This window comes from Corvus hawaiiensis, chromosome 3, assembly GCF_020740725.1.
Source record: "Corvus hawaiiensis isolate bCorHaw1 chromosome 3, bCorHaw1.pri.cur, whole genome shotgun sequence".
Classification (NCBI taxonomy): domain Eukaryota; kingdom Metazoa; phylum Chordata; class Aves; order Passeriformes; family Corvidae; genus Corvus; species Corvus hawaiiensis.
The window spans coordinates 21,804,970-21,827,050 of NC_063215.1; the positions used below are offsets into that span (position 1 = coordinate 21,804,970).

The window sequence follows — 22,081 nt, forward strand, 5'->3', positions numbered from 1 at the left end:
TTCTGCAGGTATTTTAATAGACTTGTTGAGCATTTTACTTCTCTGACAGGACAGTTTAGCCTTCGCAGCTGTGCAAAATCCCTCTGTTTTCTATTTCCTCTCTGCTAAGGTCCCAGATAAACTTCTTGGACCTTCTTAACTGTCCGCTGTGAGGCAGCTGCGAGTCCTTCCAAGAGCTGGCACAGTCGGTGCAAGATGAAAGTGTAACAAAGGCAATGTTGCAGTTTACCTGCATAAAGAAATAGAATGGATTCTGAAGAGCTGTAGGGAGAAATAAAGATTTTCCTGGGGTATCCAGAGCTACTGGGTTCACAGCATATGGGTTATAAATCACAGTAATGAGATGATGTATTTTTTAATAGTCCCACTTTTTATCATAGAATATTTGGGATTCCTCTCACAGATCCTGAAAAACAGTGAAGGGTAAATTGCTTGTTCAGGGGCTTGACATAGTCATTCAGCCATGAAAAATCCAGGAAGAAAGAACTTTTAGGAATTTCATAGACTGTTTGAAGCACGTCACACGGAGCTGAGTCTGGACACAATGTCTTATCACTGACTTAATCTTTTTTTGCTCACAGTCACTTGTTAATTTTGATATGAAAAGATAGAGTTATTTAACTGAATTATTCATTTAAGTTCTAGAATGACTGAAAGTGACCCTGCTTTAAGACTTCACAGCATCATCCAACATGTTTTTGCATTTATTGCTTTAATTGGGTGAGGGAAGAGGAACTTGCGGCTCTCTGGGGGAAAAGGGATAAGGCGGCTCAGAAACACTTGCAAGGAGCAAAATGACCCTGGCTGGCTCAGGAGAGGCTGCTGTGGGGAACCAAAGCCTTTCAGGGTGATCACCACAGTATTGCTAAGGCAACCTGTGTTTTGTGGATGATTTTCAGCTGCCAAAAGCTGGGAGGTAGGAGTCAGTGTGCCAAGACCAAGATGATCCCTGACAGCTTCTGTGGTCCCCTGCAATATATTTTATTTTATTCTTTTTCCAAGATAGGACCTGAGGGACACAGCCAGCTTCCTCTCCCTGATTTATTAGGCTGTGTGCCTGGCTACTCTCTCTGAAAACTGATGCCTGATTTCATAGTCCTGCTGTCTGGAACTATGCTGTATAAAAGTGGAAAGCCTGGATGAAAGCAAAAGAACAGGAATTCCTCAGTCCTGATTTTCAGGGAGTGATTTGTTTTAAGGGTGGTTTGAAGTGTTTTTTGAAGAGTAACATGAGCTAAGTAAAAGGCTGGAATTCTTCAATATTTGTTAGTGTAATATATAAGAAAATTATGTTTGTGTTTGAAAAGCCAAACAAATTGTCTCTCTTGGGCACAACTTAATATGACTAATGAATTCTCTAACTTATGAAAAGGGCAGATGAAGATATTAAAAATAAAATAGAAGAAAAGAAGCAGAGAACTACACCATACCACAGTAAAAAAGCCCCCATACTCTAAAGCCATTTTAATTTCTGGCTGCTATGTCTGAAAATGACATAGCAGAGCAAAAAAAAAAAAGTACAGAGAAGAGTGAAAAGGATCATGAAAGTTTTGGAATAACTTTGCCATAATAAAATACTAATCAGATTGATTCCTTTGTTTGGAAAAGGGAGGACTAAGGGAGGGATGTGTTCTACACAATTATAAATGATATAGATGTAGTGAGTAGGGCTCAATGATCCATTATTTTTCACAACCAAAGAACTAGAGGCACCTAATTTAATTATCAGGCATCCTGATAAACAAACAAAAAGGAAATTCTTTTTCAAATAAAGCATAATTAAATCGTGAGGTGCACTGGCACAGGATGCAGTAGAGGCTATCAGTATAAATGGGCTCAGAGAAGATTAGATAAATCCATAGAGGATAGATCCATTGGTGGCTATTAAAAATTACAGTCTAGATTAAACTTCTATCTCAGGAAGTCCCTTAAGTGCTGGTTGCAGGAGGTTGGAAAGGTATTTTAGGCAATCTATGCATTTGCCCTGCTTCTAGCAATATCCTTTTGGGCCACTGTGCAAGCCATCATACTGGGATGAAAAGATCTCTGCTGAATTCTTCGGGAACACTCCTATGTGTGTGTGTGTGTTTGTGAGAAAAATTAGAACAAGGAAAAAGGAGGCTGTGATGAGAAAAGCAAAACCAACTTAATTAAACAATGACTTCCTCTTACTGTTAATACTTCTCACACAGGCCTCTTGCAAAGGAAAACCTCAATAACCCTAAATCTGCTACTATCAGCTTTAATTTTTATTTCAGTCAGAGTTTTGTCAGCCCTGCTGTCCTTCTGTGTATTTGTTCCTTATCAGCATGCTGTGAGAACAATGCATGAGAATATTGTATTTGACAATACTGCCACCTGGGCTACATCTGTAGTAAATTAAACAGTGCCAGGACAATGCCCAACAAATACAAATCTGATGTTTGTAATGCTGCTCAGACAGGTTCCTGTCTTAGTTTTAAACTTGGCCAACAAATTTCCTCTGTCCCAAATAATTCCCAGGCTTTACTAGGGAATTAGCATGGGCAAGGGACCATTCCCCATCACAGTTTGGATGGATCCAACCTGTTTTTGAAGATATGGCTAGAGCATGCCAGTTGGCATCATGGCTGGAGGAGGAGCCTTTGCCATGCCTACTTTACTTTATAGATGTAATAAAGATTGGATGTAGCCTCTTGAGGATTGGGTGAGGAAAGGAGTAGGTTTGCCAGAAGTGTTTTTAGCCTCCTGGGCAAGGTCCAAATCAATCCAATTAGCTGTCTCCCAGGAGGGGTGAGGAGTCCATAACATCTCCCAGGCATGCAGACATTTGGTTGTTACCTCGAGGTCAGGACCAGTTCTCAGTTCTCTGTTCTCATGATATACACTGAGCAGTCTGGGGATGTCTTTGGCCAGGGTCAAAGGCCCCCTGCGTGAAGTGCTTTGATTGCGTAGCAGGATTTGAGGTACAGGAGATTTCTCTTCTAGATCTCTAAGTTTTCCTAGTCTGGGAGAGGTGATTTTGTTTTCTCAGATTATGGAGTGATGTGGTGAGTGCCCCATATTCATCATCTGGACACATTCTATGATCTGTCATTATGTGATTGAATGAAATTCCAGCTGCAGTTTAATTTGGACATTTTTAGGCCTGTGTTTTCTCTCATTTGTTGTCACACTTATAATACCAGGCACTATATAAAAACTGAAAAACAGAAGCTGCCATAGGGAGCTTGCACACAGTGAAAAAAATTGGTGTGAGGTCCAGAGCAGGCCAGTAATAAATAAAGCAAAATCCTATGAACTAAGAAGTTCAGTATCAGTTCTAGTTCAGTCTTACTCTTATATTCTGATGGAGAAGGCAGTTAATTGATTATAAGTCTTGCTGATGTGAACCTTTTAAAGTATGTGAGCAACAAGTCCACTGACACTGGGGCCTATTTAGTGGATGAATAGGTTATAAAAGAAGTACAATTAGGAGATGGAAATGGCATGCCTGGTTGTTAAGGGTAGAATGACTGCATAAAAAATGAGGGCCAACAGAGAGGCAAGACTTTTCAGGTGAGGAAAGAGGATTTAAACTGATAGATCAGGTTCAAAGAGTATACTGAGAAGTTAAAGCTGAGATGAAAAATTTGAAGGGTGGGCAAAGTTCATTCATCCCTGCCACAGCACATAGCCTTGACCAGATTTGGCCCATGCCAACCAGTGCTTCCCTAGAGAACATCTCCTTAGCAGGGTATGGAACAGAACAAGCCGGGGCACACTCCTGACAGACATCCAGCCTTTTCTTAGGACAAAAGCTGTGCCATGCCAGCTTCATCTTGGGCACTGGTCTGTGTCATTTCCCACTGTACATGTAGTAGCTTCAGGGTTGAACGAGCCATCTGGATCTGTCAAGCTGATTCCAACTCAACAATATCTCCTGACATTTCCGAGCTTAAGTCTGGAGAACTTCAGCTGTGAAAGGTTCCTATCACAGTTTTGAGTGTCATCTGTGCAGTGTTGCACTGGAATGAATGACAGATACATCGCATATCTAAAAAGGAAAATGAGATACTACATGTAAATGATAGTTTGTGCTCTCCTACTTATGCAGATCACAGCATCATTTTACTATACATTGAGCTTTCACAGAAGCAAATATCTCTGCACTTTTAGAGACTTTCATTTTTTGTCAATATTTTGATCCCTGTTGAGAGTGGATTTTCTTGCTACATTTTAGCTTCAGCTTCAGAGCAAAAGTCTTGCTTTGTATTTAGACCTGTCTGTGGTGCAGTAGTTTATATACTGATAAGTGTCCCTTGTGTGAGAACTGTGTTCCACACATTGTTTAAAAACTTATATTATAAATCATCCTATTTTCATAATCTCTTTGTTTGCAATTCATTGCCCATTGAAGCACTCCATGCTAACACCATTTTCTTCTATGTCCACTGGTGTAGAATGTTCTACCAGTAGGTAGCAAAGGGCAAGCTGAGATCCCATAGATCTGTGAGATAGAGAAGGTGAATGACATGACATGAATGCACTCATCCTCTGACACTTTCATTTCAGCATGAGTGAAAATGCTGTGATCATCTGCCTGTCTCCATTACTATGAGATATGAACATGAATGCTGTGTGTTCATGAATGAAGGCTGTGCTTTTCATTTCTGTGGTCAATAATACAAATGGTAATTTCTAGGAAAAATTTAAACTGAAGAAACAAAGGCTGTGTATGTCTGTTGCTGAAGGAATAATATGAGTTTGGAGTACAGATCAACCTCATACAAAGATTATCTGTGTAATCCTGTAAGAGCCACCAAGACTCTAGATTAATTTATGCTTCATAAGTACAGAACACAAAAATTGAATCTCTTCAAGGGCTGAAATGACAAAAGCCTTTTGAAAGACAACATAAACAGTGAAATAGTGATGTGAATAGGTATAGTGATACAATATAAAGAAATAAAAAGTCCTCATAATTAGAAAGTAAACTAATCACTAAGACCTACTCATACCCCTCATACAGATTCATAAATCTAACGGAATGACAAAGGAATTCTAATTTCCTTTGAAATATCTGCAAGACCCTATTCATAACAGAATACAGCATTTCTGTAGGAAGGACATTTAATCTCTTTGTGCTCTCTGTAGGCTCTTCTAGACAACAGGCTCACTGACACTAACAAATGTAGTATAGCTACAAGAGAGAAATTAATTCTAATCTTAATTCTAATGGGAAATTGAGACAGAAAGAGATTAAGTGGACTGTCCAAATTTGCACAGGAACGCTTACAGCAAAGTCAGAATCTGACTTATGGATCTCATTGCATGACCTTTCCCTTCAATTTTGAAAAAGAAATTTCTTTTCTTTTTTTTTTCTCAAACACTTCAGACCCACAAATTTTTAGTCTTGATTAGCCTACTCCTAACAGTCTAGTTTTAGGCAGACTTGTTTTATGATGCTGATTGCTTGCAAGGGAAAATAAAGTTATGCATTCATTCCATAAGTGTTTCTGAATATATGTGCAAGATAGACCTTTGGAATAAATTAATAGCTTTTTCAAAAATATAAAACTATCTTCTTTATTTTGAAGTTAGCAGTGAGATCTCCTAGTTACTTGCAAGAATGTAAAGGATCCTTCTGAATATTTTTGTTATAACTTTCATTTGATTCCTTACTCTTGTGCAGCCACATTAGAGGACAAGCGTATGAGTTATACAATACAGGCAGATCATGTGAGCAAAGTCTCCATGGAAACTGCCTAATTTGTGCTTTTATTTAATTAGAGTTGTCCATTACCTCTCCAAATGAAGTTTAATTTAAATTCATATGCCAGTCATTTTTTAAATTGTGTATGACTTTTCATCCGTCACTTACTGAAATCTCTTGTAGACTGTATTTTAGCAGACTGAGTTTTTTTAACAATTGAGTTTATAAACAAGATGTTTATTTGACAGCTTGGCTTATCCAACATTCTTAACATCCTTGGAACTAATTTTCTATGCAGTATCTGTGCTATACAACTTGTTGTTATCAATTAGATATTCTTAACCTCAGAAATTGTCAAAACCTCGGAACAATTGCTTGAGAGATTCACTTGAGAATATTCACTCATTTTGCTTGCTGTGAGATAATTGGGAAAAAATCGGAATACAAATTGAAGTGTAACCAAGACCAAGAAATATGCAAAATGCATGTGTTTGTTAAATGGAGCATTGAAACAGGCAAAACTGTGTGTCTATTGTAAGCTGCACCACAAAAACCATCTGGTCTCATTGAGGTACTCCTAAGAAAAGTCTGAGCTGGTTCAACCTTACAGAAATGTCTGCCTGAGGGTATGATAGTATGAACTGATGTGAATTATTTGGAAGTCATCAGTCGTCGGCAGTGCATCAGAAAAACACGGTTGGCAATACCTGATTTTATCTTTCTTTTGAGAGCTGCTGGTTGAACGTACAGTGAGAGGACATGGAGTACTCCATTATTTCCCTGTTCTTCTGGGGTGTCTGTGCTTGTAACATACACAGACGGTAAGAAGGAGAACAGTGGAAGGCTGTGTATACTTGATAATTTCCACCCACCTGAGACACCAGCAAATATGGAGGATAGGGGAAAAACATAAAAAACATTTAAAAGGTAGCACTGATAAATACATGAAACATATTAATGAGATATTTTGTATCATAATCCATGTATTCTGAAGCCAATCTTGCATCTCATGGAATTGTTACTGACCCAGTTTTCCATTTGCTGCACCATTACAGAAATATCTAGACTACTTGCCTGGGCCAAAAGTAGTTTATATGCCAGCATGACAAGAGGGCAATGCAGAGGTAACAAACTGCAACTCTGAAAGGGATGTAAGCAGGGTAGCTCAGAGCTGCACTCAAGCCATTCAGGTGGTTTCTGCATTCATGCAGCATATACATATCACCCAAGTTTAAATACTTTTTCATAATTACAAAAGTTATCTCTAGCACAAAAGTAAATGTTATTGATAAGAAAAAGTCATCACAGCATTATCATAGTTCATAATGGCAGAATAGAAATGTTTGTGAATAAAAGGTAATAAAAGTGGCCTAAGAATAATGTGTGGGAAGTGCTAGAGGTGCATCTGGGGGACCAACAATAAGGATTCTTCTGGAATAATTACATGAAGGCAAAAAGGCAATACAATTCAACATCACTAAGAAAAGTTGGAAAGAACAATGTAAAAGAAGTTACAAAAATGGCATTTATGAATATTATGACACTAATTATTTGAAAATGTCTAGCAAAATTAAAATAATAAAAACAATTAATACTGTTGCTAATAGAAGAACACTTGAGAAACTGTCAAAGGGATAGATACTGCAGATAATAGCAGCTCAGCAGCTTCACATTAACAGAGGTCCTGAATGGTAATAGGTATCACTGAGTGGATTTAAAAACTAGTGGAGAGTTATGTCTGGATATAGAAAAATATCAGCGTTATTAAATAGCTACTTTGTTTCTGTCTTTTCAGAAGAAGAGGGTGGCGATCTGCTCAAGTCGGGCTTCAGTTTTCCAGGGACGCCAGAGGAGGAGCTAGGTACAGATCCCATCTCTCAGATACCTGGTACTGCTCGTGCACCCCAAGGCTGGGCGCAGCCGCGGGGCTGGGCGCAGGAGGCTGCTCTGGGGCACAGCCTCCCCCCTGCCACGGAGCCTGCAGCAGGCACGGCACCACGTGGTGTCAGTGACAGTGGCCAAAAAACTCTCAGTCCAATCCTTCTGGGCATTTTTCACCTGCTCTATAAGGTTAGAGAATACAAAGTAAAAAACATCAGATTTGGGTAACAGTCAGGCAACTGAGAATTCAAAAGAAGGTGTTCAAGGAATTTGCCAACCTTCCTTCTTTTGTCATTTTCTCTTTTTCTTACCCCTTAGAGAACAGCCTAAATGCACACAGTTTTGAATGTTACCTTCTCAATTTGAAAAAATAACAGAAGCAAGAAGAAATCACAAACTCTTAAAGCCCATGAGTGAAATCTTGATACTTCTGTTTTACAAAGCTAGAACTAAAATGCCCCACTGGCTTCAGTTTTTTACATTTAGATTGTGAAAACATGAGTTTCTGTTCCTGGAATTTCATACTCACATTGTCACTGGTTTATGTGAAATCCAACAAAATTTTGATTTACATGCAATTACTTTATGTGGTTATTTTTAGAAAAGCAATATGGGAAGTGGTTTCTATGTGTTTGCTACTTAAAGCTGACTTTATTCAACATGAGCTTACTTACATTTCAGAAGTCAGTGTAAAGTAATTTTTCTCTTTTTGTGAATATGCTCATGTTAATATATTGCAACGGTTTATTTTTTTATTTTAGGATATTGTTTTAGTTGACAAGAATATTATGAACTCTTTCCCTGACTGTATTATTGCACACTGCTAGGAAGATAAATCACAGTTGCTGTGTTAAGGAAAACTATTCAAGCAGTTTGAACAAGGAGCATGAATTCAGACATGTTGTGTCCTTATGTTTAGACAATCTCTTAGAAGAGGATTTTCTAAAACAAGTAGTGTTGCCACTCAGTTGCACTCAAGTCAGGGAGTTTCATAAATGTTCAATGTGAAAATATCTGTACTGGACTTGTTTATTCACTTAATATTCCAAAACAAGTGAAAAAAGCTACAGGATTCCTTCCAAAGACTGGACAGAAGAATGTGTTAAGGAACAGACTGAAGAAGCCTCAGGCAGTTTCTGCCGTAATCGAAGTGGTGTAAAAGGGAAGATATGGTTAAACATGAGGCTTCCTAGGAATTTCACAAGTGGATCCTATGGAGGAGCCATGAAATGAGCAAGTATCTCAGCCTTTTTGGACATTTGGAGTTTTTTCATCCTGCTGTCCCATTTCACAGCACACAGGAAGGAGTTCAGATGCCCTGGTAACGTTAGAATTCATCTCATCTGAGAGTTGGAAAGTATTTCAGATGTAGATGTCTAAACTGTAGATCTCTGGACTTCTTCTAGAGTCAATGAAGAGTGTTAGACTTTTCTAGGACATAGCAGGTTTGGTCTACTTTAGAAGGTTAATGAAGAGTGAGATAAGTCATGCTTTAGAAGTATGTCAAAATTGTTCTCCTTCCCATTTTTTTGAGAAAGATCTGCAGGATTTCTGGAGCCACAATAAATGGTATATAAGTCAATAATATTAAATGTCAAGTATCTTTAGGAGCAAGGACCCTCTTATGAAATTGGTAATCAAAGATTAACACAAAGATATATTCTAACTGACCAGTCATCCAGAACCCTAACTGGGAAGAAGATGGGGGATTAGTCAGAAACGAGAAACAGAAAAGTAAAACAACAGAAATAACAACAACAAATCACAACTAGACTACAAAGGAATTCAGCTGCTTTCAAAAATTGCAACTATTTATGGCCAAATGACTGAAAAAAGATAGGCCAAAAGCAAGGAAAAATCTGTCCTTGCTCCTAGGTCATGTGTCCTTATTAGAGTCCTCTGAAAGTAAATACCAAAGGTTTCTAGATAATACATGGGAAGAGGTGGATGGCTTTAATATTTTCGGAAGAAAATCCTGTCCTTCTCAGAGGACCTAACTACCAAACGGGAGGTCATCAAAAGAAGTGGACTGGGTACTATCACTAATGTAAAAACATATGATGTCTGCTTCTCCCCTAGAGAGAATCACTGAAATTGGGAAGACTTTTATAAAAGTTGTGGGATAGTTAGATAAGTTCTGTGTAGACAAGCTCTGTAGTTACAGCTGTGCTAATGTGCTACACCTCTACAGATGGATAGGACGTATCTGTCTTTCTGTCTTTGCCCCAGGGTTGTGTTATGTCACTTGAAGATTTGTGTTCAAATCAATTAACTGTATATATATAACATAAGTGAAAAAGCTGCAAACTATTAGATCTTTCTCAGTCTTCACTTCTTCTTGCTGTTGCACATGTGTAAAGGTAAATATTCGTTGGAGAGAAATATGATTCTGGGTGGATACTCTAATTACTGGACTATGGAAATGGGCTCACTTCTTTTCTGTATATACATAACCCAATGACTATGTAATTGTTTTGTATAAACAGCCTCGGTCTGACAGACTGCTAGAGACCTTCATCCCTGAAGAAAACACAGAAAGGGCTTTCCTTGAGAAGCAAAATAATTGCCCCAAGTCAAGATAGAGTCAGGATGATGTTCTTTGAGGAAGCTCTAACTGCAGGACCATTCATTATTCTAGACTCCCATTGTCCTGAGGAGCTTCAAGTTATGATCTCTGTGGTACTGAAAGATCTCTGGCTCCAGGCCCTTGTTTGTAAAATGGGTTTAGTATTTCCTAGTGAGGTTTGGGGTTTTGGTGGGGATTAATTAATGTTTGCACAGTATCTCACCAGAGTGAAAATGCCAAATAGTCATTAAATAATATTTTTAATAAAATGATCCACTGCCTTAATTGGAAAAAGGTATCAAGGGATAGGACTGATCTCAGCTCTTTCCCACTATTGATTCTATAAAAGACCTCATTAGTTAAAACAGGCATAAATGCAATGGATTCCTTCAAAAAAAGCTTATCCATGCATTAACAGTTAGTTTGTGAGAACCATACTTCATAGCTTTTCCACTAACATTTATTTGTTACCAGAGTTCAGGGTGATAAGTATTATTGTTACAACATTCACACTCACACCAAAAAAATTCCTATTCTTTTCACTAGAAATATCTCAAATAAGCAACCTGGTTAACCAAATAAACAAATGAAGGTAGCAGGGCATGGTGATGAGAGCAAGAGATCTGATGTGTGATCTCAAGCAGCTCACTGTAAGTCTCATGGAAACTGGAGTTCTTTCAATTCCAAGTTTTCTTCTTGCTGGTGTTTATATTATCTAAACAATGATAATGTATTAGAAAATAAACATTTAATTAAACTACTCTTTTCTATGCTATCTGAAAATTTCCCAGTCTTGTTTACTTTAGGCATGCAAAGGGTAAGGCAACATTTTGCTTCAGGTGTCAAAAGCAAATAGTGCAATCTTAACAAGAGAAATAGAAAAATGCCATGTTTGAAAGGCATTCAAATAGTTAAAGAAATGTGAACGGGTAAGATGGGATGAACTTCTCTTTAAATATATATTTTAATAGATAGTGCATGCACAGAGTGAAGAGGGAAAAATAGGTTATTGAAAAATCATTTTAATTACTTTTTATAGGTAAGGAAAACATTTAATTTACACAAGTTTTATAGTTAGCAGCACCTAATATCAAGCAAGGAAAGAGAACTTGCACTAAAGGCTTTTTGCTAAACTAAATTGCTGTTTTCTCTTCAGGAATGGATATTGAGTTGATGTTAAGGAAAAGGTTGAAACATGTAAAACAGGTTGTAGTTACTAATAATGCTCTTAACATGCCTCAATTACAAAGTAAATTGTAAGGGACTTTAAGGGCAGGTTACAAAAATGTATTCTTATTTCACAGTTGATGCATTTGTGCTTTTGATTAATTGGTAGAGTTCAAGTGTCAGACAGTAACTCATGGTTATTCAATCACTGTTGATTGCATGATCATGCCTTTATGACCTTATGTGTTGGAAGGAAGAAAGCACATGGCTGTTCTTGAAATGAAAACATAAAAAAAGTCCTGACTTTTCAGTCTGTCTGTCCTTCTACCGTATTATCCCTCCTTACTCAGTGCAGTCAGTGTCTGAACACTCCCTACTTTTCAAGGGTTTTAGCTTCCTGTACCAGGCATGACAGGAAATTTTCTCAAGGACAGAGATGGGGCTGTCAGTGAGCTCTTGACTCTCCTCTGTGCCACATCCACGCCTTGGTGCACCTTCCCCCAGGGCATCCAGGGATAGTTAAACATCTGTAGACTGACTGGAGCTGGTGGGACTTCAGTCAGACACGTGGCTTGTCCACACAGAGTAACCACTATCGTGACACTCATCCCAGTAATCAGCAGGCACAGTAACACTCTGGTTTAAATTCTTAGATGTGCCACAGACTGGAGGTTTCCCTGGTTTCTGACATTAACACTCAGAGGTACAGAAGTTTTATTCTAGTCATATGAGGAATAGAAGTAGGGAGTCTACAAGAGATATGCACAAAGGTTCACTGCAACCCAGTGAGGTAAGGTCAAACCTCTCCATGGCAACTGACACCCCTGCCCGTGGCCTTGTCCTGAACCATACAAATAATTCATGGCTGACAGAAAACTTGACTGGAGATTTCCCAAGTTAATCCTCTAACCGCAGAGCTATCTTTCTGCCATATAATAAAAATATGTAGCCAGGTGGTTTGGCATGACAATATACAAGTATTTTAAATTTACAAGAGATTTTAAATATGATGTGCCCTGATATGATTCAGTGTGACCCTATTACTTGCTTATTGTGACTAGATGAACAGATACTGCAAAAAATGGCCTTTCTTATTAGTCTTATTCCATCATATCTTGAAATAATTCCACTTCACAGATTTAATTTTTCTGTATCCAGAAACTGTAGTGTAGAAGCTTATTGATGTGATGATCAAGACTGTAGAAAACGCTAATGAAATAAAATTATTTTCAGAAAATAAATTTTGAACTTTAAATTCCTTTTAGTTATGCTTGAGAACTTATTCTGTAAATTACTTTCAGTCATAGAAGAAAATCATATTATATGTCCTGAACATCATGTAAAAACATGCTAACTGTCCAGCATTTTAATTGTAGGTTGTTGGCAACAAATGCTTATTAACATCTGCAGATCAAAAGCTATTTCTAAAAATTAAATACCTCATAATGTCAAATAACTCTGCAAAAATCCCATTAGGCCCAAGGTCAATTCACAAACAGGAGGAGACATTTGTAAGGATGTAAGATTAACCAAATAGGATATTTGTAATGAATTATTCATCCATTTCTACTACAGAATACAAAGGGGTTTATGCATTCATAAACAAATATTTCTGTTCTAAATGATTTCACATGTGGGATGTTAGCAAAGAAGGGACATTTTTCTCTCCCTCATGCCCTTCTGACCTCTGTAACACCTGGGTGCATACCTGACATGCAATATTTACCTTCCCATAGTGTGACAGCTTCAACAGATGAGATGATGAGATGAGATGAGATGAGATGAGATGAGATGAGATGAGATGATGAGAGACTGACTGCTTAGCCACATGTGCCTTCCTCACTGAGTGTCTTCACTGGATTGTCCCTTTACAAAAGGATAAAATGTGCAGCCTTTTAAATATATTCCTATGATGAGCAGCTTAAATGATGTGCTCTCCATTTCCTCAGAAAAAAAGTTACCATGCTCTACCTCCACATTCGTCATTGCCTGCTTAGGTTCTGTCAGGAGTGAGACAAATTTTGGCACAACCAGGGTGGTGGAGATGCTTCCAGTGTGGAGGTAAATGACCGCAGTCTTCCGTTGCAGTGCTGGGCACATAGGCCACTGTCTTCCCGAGAGAATTTGCACTGGCAGAAGTAGTGCAGCAGGATAAACACCAGCAAAGATTGCTAATACAATCCCAGCTTTCACTGCTGAGTTCAGTTGTCACCTTTCATTGTGCAACTTCACTTGTTTTTTCCATCTTTTTATAATGTCATTTCTCTTCATAAGAGAACAGACAGCAGCACAGTGTGATGCCTTGTCACAAACTTGCCTGCAGTGAGGGTACTCAAACCACCACCTCATCCCAGGAACAGGAGTCACAGTTTGGCCCTTCACTGCCACATGGAAAATCTGGGTGCCGGTGATGGTGGAGAAAGGCAATTAATGTTTGCAGTGTTTGTCACAGATCCAAAACAGAGCTCAGCCAGAAAGACAAGAGACAGCACCCTGATTCAAAAAATTCCCAATCTGGAGGTTATGTAAAGAGGAAGATTGTCTGCCTGTTACTATAGCAACAGGTTTAAAAGGGATCTTGTCACCAGGCTGCTATTTCTTCCTGCACCCCATAAGAAAATCAGGATGAGTCCTCCTCCATCTCAGTGGGTTGAACTGAACAGAAAAGTTCACCATACAATGGCAAAGCAGCAAGAGACAGCGCCAAGGGTGTACACCTGAGCAGATAATGATGAACTCCAAGAAGTAAAATAATTCTTTTGCGTCAGACCATGGCTAAAACTAAAATTTTTGGTGAATCAAAAGTCTGCAAAGAACTGATGCTGAAACAAAGAGAAAATCAAATAATTTTCTTCAGTTCTGATAATTTAAACTCTGAATTAATGTTTGAAAAAAAGAAATATAAAGGTAATTTTGAAATAGACTGGTATTTTAAATTCAGCAGTCATTGTTCTGTGGCAATAATCAATGCTTTTGATAATTAATTATTACATTATTTCTTTCCCAGAAGAGCACTCTAAAATAAGTGAAATCTTTGAAATATATCCATGTTTTAAAGAAAAAATAAAAGGCAATTTGGAGGGAATATATGATAAATATTTTTGCTTGGATACATGAGCATTTATTCTTGTAGTCCCCTTAGCATTGGATGGGGTGGAAAATTTCCTCTGTGATATAGCATCACAAAAAATGGACAAATTCAGAAGAATTCCAGAAACACTAAGAAAAAAATCAGGGAAGAAGATCATAAATATCAGCATTATTTCTTTTGTTTGATTTTTATTTAAGAATCAATGATAAGTGTTTCTTAGTAGAAAAGAAACCCTGGAGATTTGGTGGTTCCATTCAGTTGACTAGCTGGTCCAAGTGATTTGGATCCTTGGGATTAAATTTTGGCAATTATGCTATCACAGGCAGTATTTCAGTTTCACCCTTCCATGCCATCAACTTTCTGACTGAGAACCCTTGCAGGTTTCTAACACGTTTATTCCAGTCCAGCACAAATTGTGCATTCTGCAAAATACAGCCCTGATAGAGACAATCTACCTCAAGTAACACAGGTGTCATAGGCAAAATAACCAAGAACTTTTCTCAGCAAATGCTTACAACTAATCCTGGCCCCATGAAGTTAATGGGAGATTTGTTACTGCTATCAATGTGACAAGGATTTCCCTTGTACTTCCAGAGCTGTGCATAGATTTCTGTGTATACCTTTCAGCTGTACCATGCAATTACTCTGGCTTTCTTTAATTGCTGAGAAAATAGTGGCAGTTTTATGACCCTGACAGAAATGGGTTTTCTCATGACCTAATAACTGCAAGTAGCAAAATTTTATCCTTTAGGAAAGAAAGTCCATAAAGCCAGGCACAATAAGGAACAAAAGAAGTTTAATGGTGGTGGGCTGGCATTTCTGCTGTGTATTTGGAAGCATTATAACCAATTGTTCAATGATATTCACATAGTGAAGCCCCAGTTGACTCCATACAGCTGTATTTCTCCAGAAAATAAGTTTATATGTTAGTTATTTTAGGTCAGTCTAGTCCTGATACATAATAATTTTTTTCAAAACCTTGCTGATCATACAGATTCTGTGAAAAAAATATTAGTCATAAATAATTTTGTGGACTTAATGTGTCATAGCACTGTTGAAAGATGAATAATGGCAATGTACTTCAAACTTGAAAAGTACTGTGAAGGTCTGTGTGCTGCATACTAGTTGGTACCAAGATATCACACACTTCAAACCAATGGAAATTAATTTTGCACCATCCTGAGGACTCCCTGCATTGTTCCACTCCATATCCTGGAGTTTTATACAAATCCCATATTGCCTCTCATGGATTTCTGTCCTGTCCTTTGTCATGGCATAGGCACAGTATTTTGACTTTCATACTCTCCATTCAGTCCAAGGGCTAATTTTTCCACCCAGAAGGTGTGGGATGTGTTCATTCCTCAAACACTGTTTCCACATTTCTCCATTTTCACATCTAGCATGCTCTGTTCTCCATGCCAGGCAGTTGGTGTTGTAATGTGGCTTTAGCTTGTCCCTGGTCACAGCTTTCCCCAGAGTTATCACAACTCTGTACTTTTCTTCCTTCCAGTATATTGTGCTTTGTGTCCCCCACCAGCCTCCCCACCACCTCCAAGATTCTGTTCTTGCTCATTGACAGTTATTCTGCACTCCTTTTATTATATACCCTTTATTCTTATCAAGCTTATTTATCTCAGGAATAAATCCCTTGAGATGCTAGACTGTCAAATCTTTCAAATCTTTATTTGAAAGAGGATAGACATGGACAACTGTTGGGCTAAACAATAGGATTCAATGCTATCGAATATTTGTTCCACGTACAGACACCTGCATAACAGTGCTCAAAACTGACTGTACTGAATAAATTGCAGCACATGCTCCTTACTTCTCACTTTGGGTTTTCTGACTGCTCCAGTTTGGTATGTTCTGGACTTTGGTGCTGTTTTAATAGAATTCGAATGTCCATTTTAATCTAACATGGGAATTATAAAAACCATCTTACCCTTGGTCATTATTTGTCATGTTGTTCCACTGAATTAGCTTGGGCTGTCAAAATATTTTCCATGGTTTAGCAGAATCCATGTGCCTCAGATCACCTAAATTTATGCATTTATGATGTAGGTTTCTGCATTGGAGCTTGTCAGCCACAGTTTTTGCCATAGTCAGCAGAGGCAAATATGTACATGAAGGGTAGTATTCTTCTGGTGGTTTTTCTGACATGTAGTTCAGGCTTCAGAAGAGGCATGTCAGTTTCTCAGTCAAAAATAAAACCACATCCAGACTGCATATTTGTAACAATCTTTGGCTCGTGTTGTTCTTGAAATCGTACTTATGTATCAGTTGGAAGAGTCCTTTTACATAGTATGAAATTATGATGGCAACAGTTTAACTGTATGGGCTGGACACGTCCTCTAGCTCTGTTTACACTGCTGGTGGGAACAGAGCCATCCAAGCCTGCCACACAGTGCCCAGGATTCTGAATAGAGGAGTTTTTCAGGTTTATGTGTTGAAACAAACTAAGCATCCGCGTGCAGCCCATGTGCTGTTTGACAGCTTTGGGCATTTTGGTGTTTGGCTTTAGCTCCTCAGAACCACTTGCTTCTCCCCTTTGACTGTGCAGGGAGACTGGGTGCATAAAGTACCTTGTTGCAACAGTTCTACGAGAACCAATATAACTTATCTTTGAGGGAATGCTACTCAATGTTCAATATTTCAAGTAAGCAGCCTGAGCAGGTATGTAGGAATTCATGGAAAGGTCAATACACTGCATGAAGTGCACACACATCACAGAAAATACAAGTCATCTTCTAAAACTGTAAGGTGGTGACTCATCTTTGTGATTTTATGTCAATTTTATACCAGGTGTTGTGCTACATAAATAAGTTGAAAATCTCATGAGACCCTAACAGAAGCAAAAGGTATTTGCATTTCCAGAACTTCTTCCATGGATTTGGCCAATCAGTCACTCTTCTCATTTCCAGTAAATATTTGTTTTCAAGGCTAGAATAGAACAGAGAAAAATACTATAACAAGTTAATGAGGAAACAGTGCTCATCTAACACTACTTAGTGCAGACCTTGGACAGACATTTTTCCAGCTAAAGCATTTTAATTATCCATTTTCATGTTTAATGTCTACTTATTTATTAATATGCCCATTTTTCCAACATTTCGGGTTTTTTATTAGCTATAGGTTAAGCTGTGAGTATATATTCTTCATAATGCATTGCAATACTGATTCAACTGTGTGAAACAGCAACATGCAGTAGTCTGGTTTTGTCTACCACCTCTTTTTGAAAGCTAGATTAGGTATCTCTTTTCAGCAGTGCATTTTCCTGGTTACACTAGGCAGAAGAACAGCTCCTTCTCCAATGAAAACAGCACAGATCTCTCAGATGGGAAAGCGGATTACTGAGGGGCTTATAAGGTTAAAGCAATTCAAACTAATTTCTCAATAGAAAGAAAAGTAAGAAAAAAAATTAGGCATCATTTAGTAGTTCCAGAGAGTATTATCATGCTCTAAAAGCTTGCTTCTAATATGCAACACATGAAAAGATTTGTGGAGACATGCCCTTCTTTCAAATGTCAGAGAAGTTTCAGTGTCTTTATATTGACGCTTTTTAGCTAAGAGCAGTGTTCCAGGAACTCTGGAAATGCACAGCTCTTATGTTTCATTACTTAGAGGGTTTTAGCCTTCTGACCTAGAACATTAATAGCAATTCAAATTCATTATTTCAAACATTATTCTTGGTCCCTGAACCTATCTTTCTTTCCTTGATACTGCCTAGCACAAGAAAAAAGCTTGGATGATCTAAAAATTGTGGCCAGAGCCCAAACACAGGCAAAACAACCTCTGCTTGGAGCAAGAATGTCCAGAACTGGAAACAGGAGGAAAAAAATGCAGGACAGGACATGGCATAACAGGGAAGGAGTTGAAAGAGATAGGAAGGGATGCAGAAATCCTTCCATCTGCCGAGGTTAAAGGTTGACATATCTGTACATTAGTCTCTGAAAAAGAAGAGCTTTAACGGATTTTCAGGGGCTTGGAATTACTGGGTTCTCTGACATAACATCCTATGTCTTGTTCTAGGTCCACCCCCAGCCGCAGTCTTTAAGTATTGTCTGACTATCCATTGAAGTTAATTGGAAGATTCCATTTTGCTCTGACTAAATCTAAAAAAAACCATTCCTATGTTCTCATATAATATATTTTTCTCTGTTCCTATTCCTTTATCTCTTTGTCTGCTTTGGGTTATGCTTATGTTTTCTTCTATCTCCTTTTAGCTCTTTAGCTCTGATGGCGGCATTTTATGTTTTTAAAGTGATTGCCCAGAGCAAACATAGGACCTGCTGTAAAAAAAAAGAGACTTCAAGATATAGACTAAAACTTCAGTCTAACCTGTCATTATTGGATCAATCAGATCTGAAACGATTTTATTATACCAAAATATTAAATTTCTTTTGAAAGGATTGAGAAAAAAATGCTGTAGCTTTATGAATTTTTATGAATCAGCTGAGCTGTGGTCATTGACCACAGGCACACTTTTAGCCCCTTGCAAATGCTAGAAAAGCATGTTAGATTAATTGAATTTTAAGCTAGCACATTTTTCTTGGCAGGCTAAGAGCTAGCACATGGGCAATAACACTGCTCTGGTACCACACAGTAATTCGTTCAGCCACAGCTCAACTGTTTCTTCGAGCCCTTCAGTCTCTGAACAAAGTTGACTGAATAGTACAAAGCACAAATGACTTGATAAATTTATATATTGTGTTTCAAAGTACTGAAGATTTTTCAAAAGATTTGTATGAAGAAGTAGTTGTGTCTGGGATAAAGAACAGGTTTGATGTCCTAGATAGACAAACCTAATTGGAGTGATAAATTTAAATGATGCACATGTAAGTAATTTGGGGGTTTATCTAGTTTTAGTTACTCTCTATGACAGAATTAAGAGGGGACAATTACTTCTGGAAAACATCTACTTCTTAACTCATGTTTTAATTATTTTGATTAATCTTAATAAATGCCTATAGCAGTTTCTAGCTACTGTGTTTCAAACAAAAATAATTCAGACATTCCATATAGCACATAAAATGCTATATGAAAGCATGCTATGTGAAAGCAACATACAGAAAATTGTATTTTTTCTTTAGTTGCAATGAGCTAGAATCACGGGGAGCCATGAGGGACAGAAAAGCTGTTGTTAGATTATCCATTGCAGTGCAGTCAAATCATCACATCTCATATTCCTAGGGATGTAACAGGATGAAAATGTTTGAAGCCTTCTGGACTATGTTTGATGTTGCATGAGGCCTAAAGAAATCACCAGGGACTAGCAATTCTGTGCTCAGGAACTAATTTAAAATTAGTTTCTTATTCTCTTTTTTTCATTCTGGATCTCTGCCGTGCCCTTACTTTTTTTGTCTAAATGCACTGGTGAGGCGTAGTACAAGTTATATTCATTTGCAGATGTGCAAGATTGTGATGAAAAGGCTTGGGGTTGATTCTCATTGTGCTGTCAGAGTGACAGAAGAGCTTCCTTCCACCTCCCTCTGGCTCTCACCTCTGTGAACATTAAAATCAGAAAATCCATAAGCACTTTGGAAAATGTTTCCTGTATTGCAGCTTCTTATTTCTGTAAAAGGAGAACAGTACCTTCCACATAGAATCATAGAATAGCTTGGATTGGAAGGGACCTTTAAAGGTCATCTAATCCAACCTCCCTGTTATAGGCAGGGACATCTTCAACTAGATCAACCTCTTTCAGAGTAAAAAAAAACTTCTTCCCTCCATCTAATCTCATGGGTTTGTAAGAACTACTGCAGTAATCTCTGTCTGGTGCTTTGGGAACCCTTTATGGGAAGTACAGACGGAGTAAATCCAGCACATGGTCCATTATCATTCCCCTCATAATGTTTGGTAATATCCTGGGTAAAGTATCACTAATTACAGGACTACTTATGTGGCTGACTTCCAAAGCACTGTTATAATTTACTGCCATGTCTGTATATAATCAAAATTACATCATTTCAGAGAAACAGTTATATTTCCTTTCTGTAACTACATTTATGCAAGGTATTTTAACCTAAATAGGACAACAGACTGAGTAATCAGCAGTAATAAGATCTTATTTTGATGTGATGATAGCCAAGAATTAAGTAAAAGAAACAGACAGGAAAACAAAATAGAAGCAGAAAAGGATATATGAACAGACCCATCAGTTTCATGCCATGATAAAATGTGGAGGTGACATTTGGACCCTTAAATCCATCTTTGACTTCAGTGTGGCAGAATTGTGCCTAGGCTGAAGAATACTTCACTGTTTATTAGTTTAATGTTCCATTCATTTTAAAAGGTTGTGTAGAACTCTGTTGAAATTAGGGTGTAATAAAATTATCACAAAGCATCTCTCACAATAGGAAATATAGAGCATTTAGGTTATGAGATAGCTGATGCTGAAGACTTGCAACCAATTGCCTTCTGTACTGAAGGTATCATGATGTAACACTTATTAGTTGAATAAAACTAGAGAGATATGAGTATTGATCTGTTTCATGACCATATCCAGGCATTGAGTTTTCACCAGCAGTGGAAATATGATTTAGGGGAGCTTTGTCATTTGGTTAGAAATCCTTCAAAGTGCTGTCAATTACTGTGTTATCGCTACAGCCTGGTTTCCAGTGTCCAGTTAATAGATATTCTCTGGCTTCCATTCTGGTTGAGACCTGCAACTTCCTTGTATCAAGCACCTGTGTGAAATTATTTAGATTCTTAAAGTGGATTTGCAGAAAGGCTGTACTAAGTGGGTTGTATAAACACTTACACATCTGTCTTATCCTCTAAAGGATTATCTTGCATCCTATCTCTTTGTCTGCTTTTGAAATGTTTCTTAAAGAAGCTGAAATTGAAGAGGGAAAGTGAATGAGAAAATCAAATAAAGTTATTTCTGGGGTTGTTTTTAATTTTCTGTTTGTAGCATTTGACAGCTGCAAGAAATTACATGAGAGAAAAAAATCAAAGGCTTAAGTATCAAAATCTTTGCTTACAAGCTACTCTTATTTAGCAATCATGCTTGCATAATAACCACAACTTGAAGCACATGATTCATAGGAACAAGTAATCTAGTATATAAAACCCCATAGCATGTACCGAAATATATTTGTTTTTTTCAGGAATAACTTAGAGTCATTGAGTAAATATTTTGTAGTTTGGTCATAAAAAGGGGAAAACTGCCTGATAGAGAATACTCTACATGTATGGTAATAGCAATAATGCTTCTGGACTAAGGATAACAGATGTTCAAATAGTATGAAATGCTTATTCATAAACTGTTTAGCAATATAAAAATTGAGCTTCATTTCAGCACGTTCATATTTTTTTTTCTCTTTGCTGTTTATTATTTATACTTCTGAAGAGTGAACTTAGGATCATGAAGCTGAGATTCACTGAGGAAAATGAAGTTCAATTTATGGTACAAAAATGGCTCCATGGAGAAAGGATACATTTAATATATCCAACTGTGAAACCACCAAAACAGAAACTAGATCCACGTAACTTAAATGACTAGCCACAAAGCTTGACATATGAGCTATAAATATTAAATAATAAACTTGAATGTATCCATTAAATTTGAGTAAAATTACATAATGAATAGCTTCATAACATCTAGAACTGCTAGCAGACAATTTTGCAAACAGAAAGGAGGGTATATTCACCCCATTATTTACTCATAGCGAACAATTTTAATCAGTTTTAAAATGGTGGA

General features: G+C 37.6%; 1 protein-coding gene across 16 annotated transcripts in view; it reads left to right on the forward strand.

Annotated features, from left to right (window-relative positions):
* Positions 1–22,081, forward strand: part of DLGAP2 (DLG associated protein 2) — a 466,127-nt gene that overhangs the window by 353,638 nt on the left and 90,408 nt on the right. For 12 of the 16 annotated variants that reach the window (XM_048296314.1, XM_048296315.1, XM_048296325.1 and 9 more), the window contains one exon: positions 7,470–7,535. The exons of the other annotated variants lie outside the window; for them this stretch is intronic. In XM_048296314.1, coding sequence (XP_048152271.1) covers positions 7,470–7,535 — 66 coding nt within the window. The remainder of the gene's footprint in view (positions 1–7,469; positions 7,536–22,081) is intronic. 16 annotated transcript variants of the gene reach the window in all.